General features: G+C 47.4%; 1 protein-coding gene across 1 annotated transcript in view; it reads right to left on the reverse strand.

Moving 5' to 3' along the window:
- Positions 1-1,411: 1,411 nt before the first annotated feature.
- The window catches only part of DCBLD1 (discoidin, CUB and LCCL domain containing 1), a 64,286-nt gene continuing 52,971 nt past the window's right edge, over positions 1,412-12,726 (reverse strand). Inside the window, exons 7-15 of the mRNA XM_072765443.1 lie at positions 11,169-11,209; positions 9,973-10,182; positions 9,445-9,569; positions 9,023-9,170; positions 8,817-8,924; positions 6,759-6,843; positions 6,474-6,523; positions 5,471-5,590; positions 1,412-2,024 (exon numbers count right to left, since the gene is read on the reverse strand). Of these exons, the coding sequence (XP_072621544.1) occupies positions 1,558-2,024; positions 5,471-5,590; positions 6,474-6,523; positions 6,759-6,843; positions 8,817-8,924; positions 9,023-9,170; positions 9,445-9,569; positions 9,973-10,182; positions 11,169-11,209 (1,354 nt within the window). The 3' untranslated portion in view covers positions 1,412-1,557. The remainder of the gene's footprint in view (positions 2,025-5,470; positions 5,591-6,473; positions 6,524-6,758; positions 6,844-8,816; positions 8,925-9,022; positions 9,171-9,444; positions 9,570-9,972; positions 10,183-11,168; positions 11,210-12,726) is intronic.

Below are 12,726 nucleotides of genomic sequence, written 5' to 3' on the forward strand. Positions count from 1 at the left end.
GTGTGTGGCTGATGGGGATCTGAAACCAAGACCTATTTCACTCTGAGCTCAGCTCTCCCCACTGTACCACCTGCCCTTTCTGGAAGGCTGAGCTTCGAACGCCTCCGCCTGGCCAGCAAGCAGGACACCAGTGAGAGGCAGGGGCGCTGTGATTTGGGATAGTTTATTATTACAATTAGTATGCATATAAAACCATGTAAACTCCACAAAATAAACGGGTTATCCTCTAAAATAACCCAAAAGTCTGCTGTGAACTTCCAGCACCCTATTTTAATATTTATCGTTTCACAGAAAGTCAGAGTCATACAAACAGAATTATAATACATTTCTTTTTTTTTTTTTAGGTAAATGATTTTTTTGGTCCACATTTTTTTTTGTCAAAACAAACACATACTTTCCTCTTTGGCAAAAGAGGCTCAATCCCCCACAGTGAACTCAAAGCAAACCCAGATTAAAAGCACTGAGCATGAGGTACAGCTGAGGTCTGGGCTAATCTGGAATCAGAGACGCGCCGATTTTCTAAGACTCAAAACCAGTTCAGTTCCCAACCATCCCGGGAGAAAAGCTCTATGTGGATTTGGCCTCCATCGCTTTTGTAAGGAAGAACACACCTCAAATAACTTTGTGTTTCATCGTTATAATGGGTTGTTTCTGAAGAAAGTCCCCAAAAGTGAGGGCGTCTGGCCCCAGCAATATGTTTAATGTGAGGTACGAAGCATCTGCCACAGTCATTCAGACTGCCAAGGCGGTGCCACCTTCATTCCCTTTGCTGGGTGGCATCTCAGCACTGGGTGGCCTGGCAGACGGTCTGAAAAGGTGGGTTTGCATGTGACAGCGTCCAGGGCCCGCTAGGCCCAGGTGAGGAGGGAGCAAAGTGGGGTCCCTGGGGAGCTGGGTCCCCCAGGCAAGGGAGGCCCCGCGGCCCCCAGGGACCTAGTGGCCGCGGCCCAGCCCATCCCGGGGCGGGAGCTTTCCCCTGCAGCCCTCCCGCGACAGCCACCCCGCGGGGCTTCAGGTGATCTCACTCCTTCCAGAACAGCGTCAGCCACGCTTTTCCTTCTAGTCACCCAAGGAGCGGCCACGCGCCCCCCACTGGCAACAAGGTGAAGTTTCAACAGACCCGCGGCGGCAGCGCGGTAGGACGCGCTCCCGGGGTGACCGTCCTCTGGCGCACGGATCCGCGCAGCCCGCTCTCCGCCTTACCCTCGGGGCAGGACCCACCTCCGACAAGGCGAACTTAAGTTACTTTAATTCACGTTAAATACGACTCTGTACAGATTGCACGTTTATACTAGAGCAGCTCGGTCTCACAGTTAGAGAAATGGAAACGCCATCTGAAGCTGTCCTTGCCCGGCGCGACGCAACCCCGGGCTCTCGCCCCCAGGGTGGCGCGGCACCAGGCGCACCGCTTTGTAAACAGTAGGGGGGGCGGTCCCGGGGGCTCCCCGCAGGATCCCGGGAGGGCGCGCCGCGGACACACGCGCGCGGGGCCCCGCGGCCGGCTCCCAGGCCCGCGGCAGCGCGCCCCGGACGGCAGCGGCGGCCTCCAGGGGGCGCTCACAGCGGGGCGCTCACGGCCGCGGGGCTCGGGGGCCGCAGGCAGCCCGCGGGGGCGGCGTAGGCGGCGCGGGCGGCCGGCTCGGCGCGCGGCTCCTGGTAGTCGGGGCGGGCGCGCTCCGCCGTCGGGCCGCCGGCCGCGGGCTGCTGGGGGCCGGGGCCGGGGCCGGGGCGGCGGGCGGCGGGCGGCGTCTGGTAGGGCGCGGGCCCGGGCACGCGGTAGCCGCCGCGCGCGGGGAAGGTGCGCGTCCGCGCCGCGGGCCGCCCCACGATGGGCGTGGCGTACTCGGGCTCGGCGGGGCTCAAGGGCAGGGCGTACTCGTGGCGGGCGGCCGGCAGGGCGCGGGCGTAGTGGCCGCCGGCCGGGGCGCTGGGCTCGGCCCCCGCGGCCTCGGCGTCCATCGGGCGGAAGGTGGAGCCCTTCCTCGCCGCCGTGCCCGCGCCCATCAGCAGCGGCGGCTGGTAATCTGGAATCACAAGCGCGGGAGGCTCAGGTGGGGGAGCCACACGGACACCCCGCATCCCCCACCCCCCACGCGGGCAGGCCGGCCGTCGGCGGAGGGGGGCCCTGGGGACCGGCCCTGGGGACCAGCCCGGGCGGCAGGCAGCGGGAAAGCCGAGGGGAGAGCAGCCGCAGGGGTGAGCAGCAGCTGGGGTGAGCAGCCGCAGGGGTGAGCAGCCGCAGGGGTGAGCAGCCGCAGGGGTGAGCAGCCGCAGGGGTGAGCAGCCCGAGGGGTGAGCAGCAGCTGGGGTGAGCAGCCCGAGGGGTGAGCAGCCGCAGGGGTGAGCAGCCCGAGGGGTGAGCAGCCCGAGGGGTGAGCAGCCCGAGGGGTGAGCTGCCGCAGGGGAGAGCAGCCGCAGGGGTGAGCAGCCGCAGGGGTGAGCAGCCCGAGGGGTGAGCAGCTGCAGGGGTGAGCAGCCGCTTGTGCTCTCAGAAGCCTAGGGACCGGGGGCGGAGACTGCGCTTCCCCCACTTGGGGCGGGGGCGGGGGCGTGGTGGGGGGGAGCCACCTCCTGGAGCTCTCAGGCGGCTTGGGCAATGGCAGATTTTGGAGGTGGGGGTGATACTATGCGGAACGGGGAACGGTGACCAAACGACCTATTAAAACCATAGAGAGGGGCGATGGGTGGCTCGGTGGTGTTCCCGGGGTCCTGGGATGGAGCATCAGGCTCCCTGCATGGAACCTGCTTCTCCCTCTGCCTGTGACTCTGCCTCTCTCTCTCTCTGTGTGTCTCTCATGAGTAAAGAAATAAAATCTTTTTTAAACAAATTTTTTAAAAAAGGGCAGCCCCGGTGGCGCAGCGGTTTAGCGCCGCCTGCAGCCCGGGGTGTGATCCTGGAGACCCAGGGTCGAGTCCCATGTCGAGCTCCCTGCATGGAGCCTGCTTCGCCCTCTGCCTGTGTCTCTGCCTCTTTCTCTCTCTGAATAAGTAAATAAAATCTTTTTTAAAAAAATTAAAAAAAAAAAAAAAACACGGAAAGAGTCCAAGGTTGATGTGGCCAGAGTATGACGGGCATGGAGTAGTTTAATAGAAAGACCCAAATAAAAAAAAAAGAAAAGAAAAGAAAAGAAAGACCCAAATAGTAGGTTGGGGACCGATGATAAAGGTGATGATAATGACAAAGCCCCCATTCATTCATTGGGTCCTGACTGTGCCAGGCAGTATTCTAAGCTAAGAAGATATCAGTTAGTAAAATCCTAAAAAACAAACAAACAAACAAAAAAGTACAGTGAGGTAGGGACTTTTCCTCCATTTGACAAACGGAAAACAGAAGCGGGCTGAGATGCGGTCACTGCTCCAGGGTCACGGCTAGCAGCCAGTGGAGCCAGAAGTCCAGCTCAGGCCCCAAGTGTATGCCCATCAGAGAGGACACTGAGTGCTTTTGCTAGCAAGTTTGGTTTACTTCTCTAGAAACCTACTGAGAGGTCTAAATAAGAGACTGGCACAGTTGGAGGTAACCTGGCAGCCATGTGAAGAAGGAAAGGTCAAAAATGAGACAAAAAGAAAAAGTGTAAGTCACACACTAGGAGTCTGGCAGCAGCCTTGGAAAGGCCACACACTGGAGATGTGAATCAGCGAAATTTATTACCAATACTGTGGGGTATGGAGAAAGAGGGGAGCCAGCAGGGCCCCCTTCCTGGATGTTAAGCCCAGAAGCCTGGGACGCACAGTGGGGAGGCCACTGGGAAGTGGAATGTATGGAACATTCATGGGGGGAGGGTTAGGAACTGCGCTCAGTTTTGTACATGCTGAAGAACTGGGGACCCTCACAGGTACAGGTGTCCAACAGGTGAGACTTACTGACTTGTTGGGGACAAGGAGGAGGTCTGGGCTTAGCCGCTGCACTGACCAAAAAGCAAGGAAGGGCTCTCTGTTGGGAGCTCTGGAGTGGGTGAGTGAGGCTGCTGAGGAGAGACACTGTGGCTGAGCAGTAGGGGGAGTGAGGCCCAGAGAAGGACCACACAGTAGGGAAGGACAGGCTGCGGCAGAAGCTGACAAAATGAAAGGAAGAGGACAGACAAGCAAGTCTGCCCTCCCCTCGGTTTACCTACAAACCTACGAATTGTCAGAATTGTCAGGGGCTGTTGCACGGAGGGGGGGGGGGTAATAAGAAGATGGATTTGGGGTGGAGGGATGCTCTCTTTGCCCCAAGCGGCTCAAGCAACCCTCCTACCAGGAGCTTCCTGACTTTGACATCTACGTGCACCGCCTCCCCAGGTCAGTAGGCCCCGGGGCACAGGGCCTGAAAGCCCACATTTCTAGCAAGTTCCCTGATGCTGCCAGTCCTCAGAATGCACTTCGGGTAGCGAGAAGCTAAGCTGAGCTCCCCCAAGTGTGGCCTACAGACGCCTACATATCTGAGAACTGACACAGGTCTGCAAAAAGCCAAGCACACTAATTGACAGCGTTTAGAAACTCAACAGCAATGCAAGAGTCACCTTATGTCTGTTGAGTCTAATAAAAGAATTAGAGATTTCTATTTTGTAGGTTTTTAAAAATGCCATTATTACTGCTAATTTATACAGCTGACCCTGAGCAACAGGGGTTTCAACTACGTGTGTCCACTTATAGGCAGATTTTTTTTCATTACAGTATAGTACTGGAAGTGTATTTTCCTCTTTATGATTTTCTTAATATTTTATTTTCTCTAACTTACTTTATTGTAAGAATACAATAGATAACGCATATGACATACAAAATATGTGTTAACTGTTCATGTTGTTTGTAAGGATGGAGTCAACAGTAGGGTGTTCTAGTCAACAATAAACTATTAGTGGTTAAATTTGGGGGGAGTCAGAAGTTACACAAAGATTTGTGGCTGCACAGCAGGTAGGTGTCCCTAAACCCCTTGGTTCAGGGATCAACTGTATTGTATTTTACAAAGGTATTAGTTCTTGACGATGAGAAATAATTTTTTAAAAGACAAAAACAAAAAAAAAAAGGAAAAAAAAAAGCATCCTTCCCCAAGGACAGTTTGAGAAGCCTGACTCTCAGTGATGGCTTATGAGGGACACAGGCCATTCTGACACTGGATGGCTTCTTTCATGTCCTGTCTCACCTTCCACAAGGGCAGGAGCTGTGCTTAATTCATCTTTCCAGTCTCTCTTTGTTAGTAACAGATTAATCAAGGGTTTCCAGATTGTTGTGGTGCCTCAGGGCCATTGCTTTAGCCACGCTATAGCTCCCGTATGGGCAATGGCCTCTTCTGAATGAGCTTTTGAGATATATCTTGGGGTCTGTTTGGGACTTAGTGACTCCTTGCAGAGTTAAGAAGGAAGACTGTCCACTTTACTGATGTATTGGGCCCCATCTAAACACAAGGGTTTTGTCTTATTTCCCTCCTGGTCTCCCCAGCCCCCTAAGCAGCTCTTCCCACGTCAGGGCGCTGTCCCAGAGGCTTGACGCTTACCTGCCATATCGCTTGTGATGAGATCTAACTTTTGTGTCATTTCCTTCTCATGATCATAGCTGATGGTAAACTCAGCTGACTGATGTCGGGCAAAGGGATACTTGATCTGCTTCCAACAGTCTGGAAGAAAGATAACACGAAACAACCTAAAACCCCAGAAGCCTAACGCGCATGGCCCATGATGTGTTCCTCGATGAGCAGGGGTTGGGGGGTTCTGCCGGCTGGCTGTAGATGCAGGGCCGCAGCTCGTCACATGCATGTAGCAGGAGCAGCATGCTGACGTCGTTACAACAACAGAAAACACCCTTCCAACCACGCTTTCTACCTGCCTTCGCAAGTGTGTCTGCGGACCCGTCATGTCCCAGATTATCCCTGTTACACACGTGGGCATGGTTTTCCATCATCTGCACGGACACAACATTCATGCCTCAGAGGAGTCAACACATCTGGTGTCCCAAGGCGCCCCTGAGATCCTGAAGGGTCCTGCCCTCCCTCTGGACCACAGCTGACTCATTGCTTGGGCATCCTGTAGTCCTTAGGATTCTCTGAAACCTGACCATGAACCCTGCCTGGTGCTTCCTTCGCTCCCCCAGAGTGGAAAATACAGAGGAAGCCTGGAGATGCAGAGCGTGCTGGACAATGTACTTTGTAAATAAAGGGGGCTTTTAAAATTTCTCCTGGATGACAGGCAGTGTGGTGACCTAAACTCCAGTAGCCAAAAAAAAAAAAAAAAAAAAAAAAGAATGTTGATAAATGATGGGACAATGCTGAACAAAACTAAACGTAACTGGCCATGAAAACTCTCTATTAAAATAGAGAGATTAAAACACAACATTCCATTCCTTTTAGGCTTGCTAATAACTTAAAGGCCATGGATCTTATTTTTTAAACCATATGAGCATGGGCCACAGACCTAATCGTGCTTTTAATCAGCAGATCCTGTCCCTTCTCTAGAACAGAATAAAACCATAGAGTAAAACCTTAGAGTTTTCTGTAAACCAACCTGTTTTCTGGGCCTTAGCTGATCCATATGGATTTCCTTTCTTCTTCCTCCTACAGAGACAAAAGAATCCTACTTGAAAAGGTTTCCAAGTGATAAGTATTGTTTATAGAAGAATGCTTGATACTTTCCACCCCTCCCCAACTTGTTTTTAAAGCATAAATTAACATTTTATCTTGGCCAAAGCAATGCAGCTTTTCTACACAAGAACATCTGAAAAGCAAATATTTTGGGTTTGTGATTATTTGCATAATCAGAGAAGAAATTGTAAAATGTCAAGTTACATACTTTCTAAGGGCTGCAAAGATTCCCATTCCAGCAACCAGCAGGCCAAAGAGCACCAGTGGAAGGGCAACAGCTGTGACGTTTATTCCTAGGAAGGGGGAAAGCCACCACATTACAACAGAAATGAACCGCAGCCAAGCCTCACGATCTAAGACTGAAGACTGGTTTGAAAGGTCTTGAGTGCCTTCATTCATATCTGGGGGAAGTGAGTATGTGCTAGGCATTGCCTGATATCAGAAAGCAAAAGAGAGGATTCAAAATCCTGGCTCAAGTTTTTGGAAAATAAGTTTTATTTTTTTCCCAAAAAGGGCAATTTTTGATGGTCCTCAGAGATTCACATTTACTCTGAGCTTGTTGTTTGGACAATATAAGACTCCAAAATCAGGATCCAGGGGGATGATTTCAAGCCGGCCCACTCGGCTGGCCAGGAGGTGCTTGGCTCAAGGAACCAGTTCTCCTAGATGGTGGGAGGGCTCTGGCTTGGACAATAACAGGAGCTTGGCGGGTGGGGGGGGGGAGCAGGGAAGGGGAGCTGAGCCCTGTGCTTCCCTGTGCTTCCGTTACCAGGGCTTTGGAGCTGTGGACTGAGAGGAAATGCAGCCTGATGACCTCAAGCAGCATTTCCACTCTGCTGCACGGAACACCATATCTTCCTACTTTAAAAAAAGAAGTCGCTTTAACAGATACTAAAGCAGGCCCCAAGCTTGTAGAAACTATGCACACTAAAGGAGAAATATTTGTCCACCCTTCTTTATCTGTGATCCCTGAGAAGAAAACAAAGGGATGATCAGGAGTGGAAATGTGTAGTTCGTGAAAGGGGAGGATAAGAACCTTTGAAAGGAACAAAAGTTATGTAAATGATGGTGGTGTTATTTACCAGAGTGGAAATGTGGGAAAAATCTATTGGCTTAAACATCCAACAACAGGGGACTGGTTAACTAGGTGATGGTATATCCATATGAAAACACAAAGGTATTAACAACTGTGGGGATCCCTGGGTGGCGAAGCGGTTTAGCGCCTGCCTTTGGCCCAGGGCAGGATCCTGGAGACCCCGGATCAAGTCCCATGTTGGGCTCCCGGTGCACAGAGCCTGCTTCTCCCTCTGCCTCTCTCTCTCTCTCTCTCTATGTGACTATCATAAATAAATTAAAAAAAAAAAAAAAACTGTGTTTTTCAACTACTTAATAACATTGGAAGATGCCCATAGTACCATGTTAAGTGAAAAAAGATAAAAAGATACAGGACCAAATATATGGCAGGCTACTGTTTTTTTCTCAAAGTTATAGATAAATATAGTTTGCATACAATGGAATATGGTGATTATCTAGGGATACTAATTTATGGCTTGTTCTTATGTTCATATTTCTATATCTCTAATCTTTCTGAATTTTATATAAATTAATATGCAAATCATTTTATATTCTGAAAAAACAAATGTCCTTTTAATGTTTATTATGTGAATAGATTATATATTTACATGTTCAAACTTCAAAAAGTATAAAAATGTCTCCCTCCTACCTCTGTTCCTCCTCTACAGGAAGCCAAATTATGTTTCCTGACCTTCTTCCAGAGATATTGCAATGATTTTATATATATATATATATATATATATATATATATATATATATGCATATATGTGTACATATTTATATATATGTGTGTGTATTCAATCTTTATTCCCTTTTTTGCACAAATGGTAGAGTGCTATATAGACTGTCCGGTCTTTGCATATTTTTTAAAGTTATCTCAGAGAGTTTCCTCTACTACTAAGCACATTTATTTTTCACACCTGCAGAGTATTCCATTGTGTGGAGGTGCTATTATTTTTCCATAAAATCTTTACCTATTGTTTGAAGGGCAAATACTACTTTTTTCTACTTACAATATTACAATGATATACCTCCTGTGGATATACCTCATTTTATACTTATGCAGCTACCTCTGGGCCATCTGACTCCAGACATTCACATGACAGAAAAAAGGTTTTGTTGAAGTGACTGTAATAATCAGATGGAGTCCGGTTATGCCACTTAGAAAACCACAAAACAGTAACTGCTCTACCTGTGGGTATTTCTGCAGAGGGGATGGATTTTGTGATTGTCTCATCTTCTCTTTCAGATGAACCAACAGTATTTGGACTTGTTTTGTTTAACACCAATGAATCATTACCTGAGGCAGAGGAGATGTTGGAAAAACCACATTAGTAACAATCTGTGAAAGGGCATGATCAGAATCAAACAACTCGCTGACCTGCCCCGGTCCCACACCTTGTGTAATCTGGCAACCAAAGAGCTCCACATTCAAGGCTATCCTCTGATGCCACGTCTGGGGAACAACCCGAATGTATCTGGCCACGATGGGAGGGATGAAATTGTTCCTCACTGGATCCCGAAAATTAGAGTTGCCCTGAAACACCTGTGGAAACAAATAACTTTTACCCGAAGAGGCTCGGAGGAAGTTCCTAAGTCTTTCCCACCCCCTCCTCCCTGCTTGTATGACACCAAAGCCAGAATTCTATGTCCATTGCGGTTCTGCAGAGATGCTTGCTAGTGAAGATATATGGCTTTGCCAACAAAGGCTAAGTTACCTCACTAGGGTGGTGCTGCAACTCTGGTTTCTGGAATCACACGGATAAAAGTATCTGGAGACCACTCTCCCGCTCAGTTCCTTCCTCCAAAGTTTCTCTTACCTTCTCTTTATTATTCGCAATTCCTTTATAGCTCCTCCACTTGGAGTTGTTGTTTTTGAACTTCATCACGAAACTCTTAACATAAAAGTTGAAATTTGACTGTGTGGATCCTGTGGTCATAATCCCTTGTAAGAAAATATTATTGATAGGTTAGTTTTTAAAAATATATACAGCATGTATTACAATTCCAGGTGTCTTTTCTCTTTCTTTCTTTTTTTTTTTTCTCCTCACTTGAAATCTTAAATCATTTTCCAGGCCAATTTTTCTTATTTGCATTTAGAAACCTGACCACAGATGAGTGTTTCCACACTGACAACACGCCAGCAGAAGGTTCCATCTTTGAGGTGTGGGCTTTCTAATCCATACATCCGCACTTACAATCTGCGCACAGGTTCTTCCCATGGAGACAGTGTGAAGGCTTGTTACTTTTAGAAAAGACACAGAGTCCTTGGAGGGACAGAAAGAGGCACCTCTGTAGGTCTAAAACGTAATTTCAAACGCCGGTCACTTGCATTGGTGAGGCTGTACCTGTGATTTTCTTTTTCTCTCCCAAATCGGTCTCCAGCCACTCTCGCTGTTTGCGGTTCTTGCCACCATCCCCTGCTGCCCACGACAGGTCTTGGTCTTGAAGTTGGGCTTGGTCGGGGGACCAGTGAATTTGTTCTCCCATCTCACTGACCCACTGCCAAGAGGCTCTGATTTGTGTGTCAGGTTCCAAACTCAATGATCTGCTGCAACCTAAAAAAATGAAAAATTTAAAAATTTCAAAAAGGCCGGGAGAGTATTTCTGATGTAAACACAAAATGAGAGGGGGGAAAAATAAAGTACTCCATTTCACCTAGAATTATCCAGTGGATTTATTTCCATTCTGATAGCAAATCAACTGTTTAAGTACTAGTTTTTTTTTAGTGACCCAGACTTTTTCTTTGACTCACTGGTACTGCAGCAGCTGGCAATTGCTGCTTTTCTCTTTAATGGACCTCACTGAAGTCACACCCCCCTAGGAATGACATCTCTTTGTTCCCACCATAGGTTTTCCTTTCTAAACTTATAATTTCACCCTCATTTCAGCAAAGTATAATGTGTCCTAAAGGTTTAAAATGCTGAAAGTTCTTCTCACTTGATCAGAGGGTACTCTATTGTCCGTATCCTTGAAGAGGAGGGACATCCAGGGGCTCTGAAGATCAGTAAATTGTACTCAACGTCATCCTCAGGACCTGAATTTTACCATGTCCAAGACAATGTGGAGGTTAGCAAATAAAGGCCATACTCCTCTCCCTGGACAAAGAAGGCACATTCATATTGTTCTCCTTGCAATATTTTACTTTAGGCTGAGAGACTATTTACACAGAACATATTTCATGTTCAATCATTTTATTCAAGAGAACTACAAATCAAACCGTCGTATTTAAAAGCTTTTCCTGTTAAAGTTTAACATAAAGGAATTTATCTTAAAATAAATGCTATTTCGAATTTTCATTCTTTTTTGGCAAAAGTTTGAGACAGCTGATGATAAAGAAAAAGGATTTTCTACTTCACGCCAATTGAGTTAGTGTCTTGGTATTTTTAGATTACAGCGTACTTGGTGCTCTGGGATCGGCGGGGGGCAAAAACAAAAATACAATCCTTTAAACTAGATCATCAGAGGGCTACGGGAAAATAAACTACCACTGGGGATTAGAAAATATCAAGTTCTTAAAAAAAAAAAAAAGCATGATCCTTACCATTGGAGGTAAAGAGAAATCGCTTGTCTGACAGGGAACCACTGCAATAACAAACACAGACATGAGGAGGTGAGTTGCTTACCGGGATCTCAATTTAAATGTTTGACTCTGATTTAGAGATGGCAACCATGGACAGAGGGTCCTGAACCGTGAAATCACAAAGAGCCCAGAAAAAGTCTGGACAAGAGTATAGGAACCTTCCCATTTAAAGCTTTGCTGCTGTTGCAATGTTCAGAAGTACCAGGTAGTCCCAATTCCTGGAAGGGACTTTATCTTCTTCTTTGTCCAGTCCCAAGCAGAGACTCCCGGCCCTGCCATACTGCATAAAGGTTCCATTATAACCTCTGCACTGAATACAATGCAGGCACCAATCATTTCCTACATGAAAATGCAGACCCTCGGGGGTCATGACACTTGCCTAAATTCACAGTTCGAGGCCAAGCTGGGGTGAAGATGCAGCTCTCCTAACTTTTAAAGAAAGTTGCTGTTTCACAAAGTTTTATTAATTTATTTAGAGCCTCTATTTGACTGATTTTTCCATTTTTTTCCTAACGTTCCTGCTATTACACTTGACATTTTGCCCAAATAAGCCCACCTGATACTACAGCAACCTGGAGCACCTAAACTTGTTCCCACTGCCATGAGACACTAAAATATTTTGTTGTTGCTGAACAAGAGAGGTTATGGAAAGAAGGATAACTGTAGTTAACCCTGGGAAGACACCACCGGGAGGGCTCTGCACCTAAAAGCTCTCTGCCTGGCTTTTCTCCATTATCAGCTGGAATACTTTTTTTTTTTTTTCCATTTGACTCTATTAAACTAACTAAATACAACCACTTAGAGAATTCTATTGGTAAATGAGCCTTATTTATTTATTTATTTATTTATTTATTTATTTATTTATTTATTTTTTGAGCCTCCTCTTTTAAAAATGGAAACACCCCAGGAGGCTGGAGCTCTGAAGCATTCACACATCAGGGTGAATGAGTTCAATCAGATTCCTGGAACTGCCAGCCTTCCCAGAGGGCTAGAGAAGTGATCAAGAATAGGCTGATGTAAACTGAAAGAAAAGCATTCCCGGCTGGTGGTTTGAGCTTCACCCTCTGTCTGAGGTCAGGCTCTCTTCCTGATTCCATTCTGGTCTCCTCCAATCAAGGAAGTGACCTGACCCGGATGAATCCCAGAAGAACCCTAGATATTTACTTTAGGGACTCCTTCTTCCTCAGCGGCAATGCTTCCTTCTGTGTTTTTTCCTGAACACCAAACAAGCATGTGTGGGAACAGAAGTTCAATGACCGCAGGCACAGTGCTTCCCCAACAGCAAACCAGCACAGATAAAAACAACTGCCCCCTAAAGATTTGGGAATTGAGATGACTGGAAGAGATGTATCCGCATGTGGTTCACTCTTCTCTGCTCAGTACAAAAAGCCAAAGCAAAATCAGAGCTGGAAGGAAGAAGGGACGTTGATATAATTCTGGACTTTCTATTCCCACCAAAACAAACATCAAAAATTTGTTTAAATAACTGCATGGAATGTAGAGCCAAACTCTTCCTAAT

Source organism: Vulpes vulpes, chromosome 1 (genome assembly GCF_048418805.1).
Source record: "Vulpes vulpes isolate BD-2025 chromosome 1, VulVul3, whole genome shotgun sequence".
NCBI lineage: Eukaryota > Metazoa > Chordata > Mammalia > Carnivora > Canidae > Vulpes > Vulpes vulpes.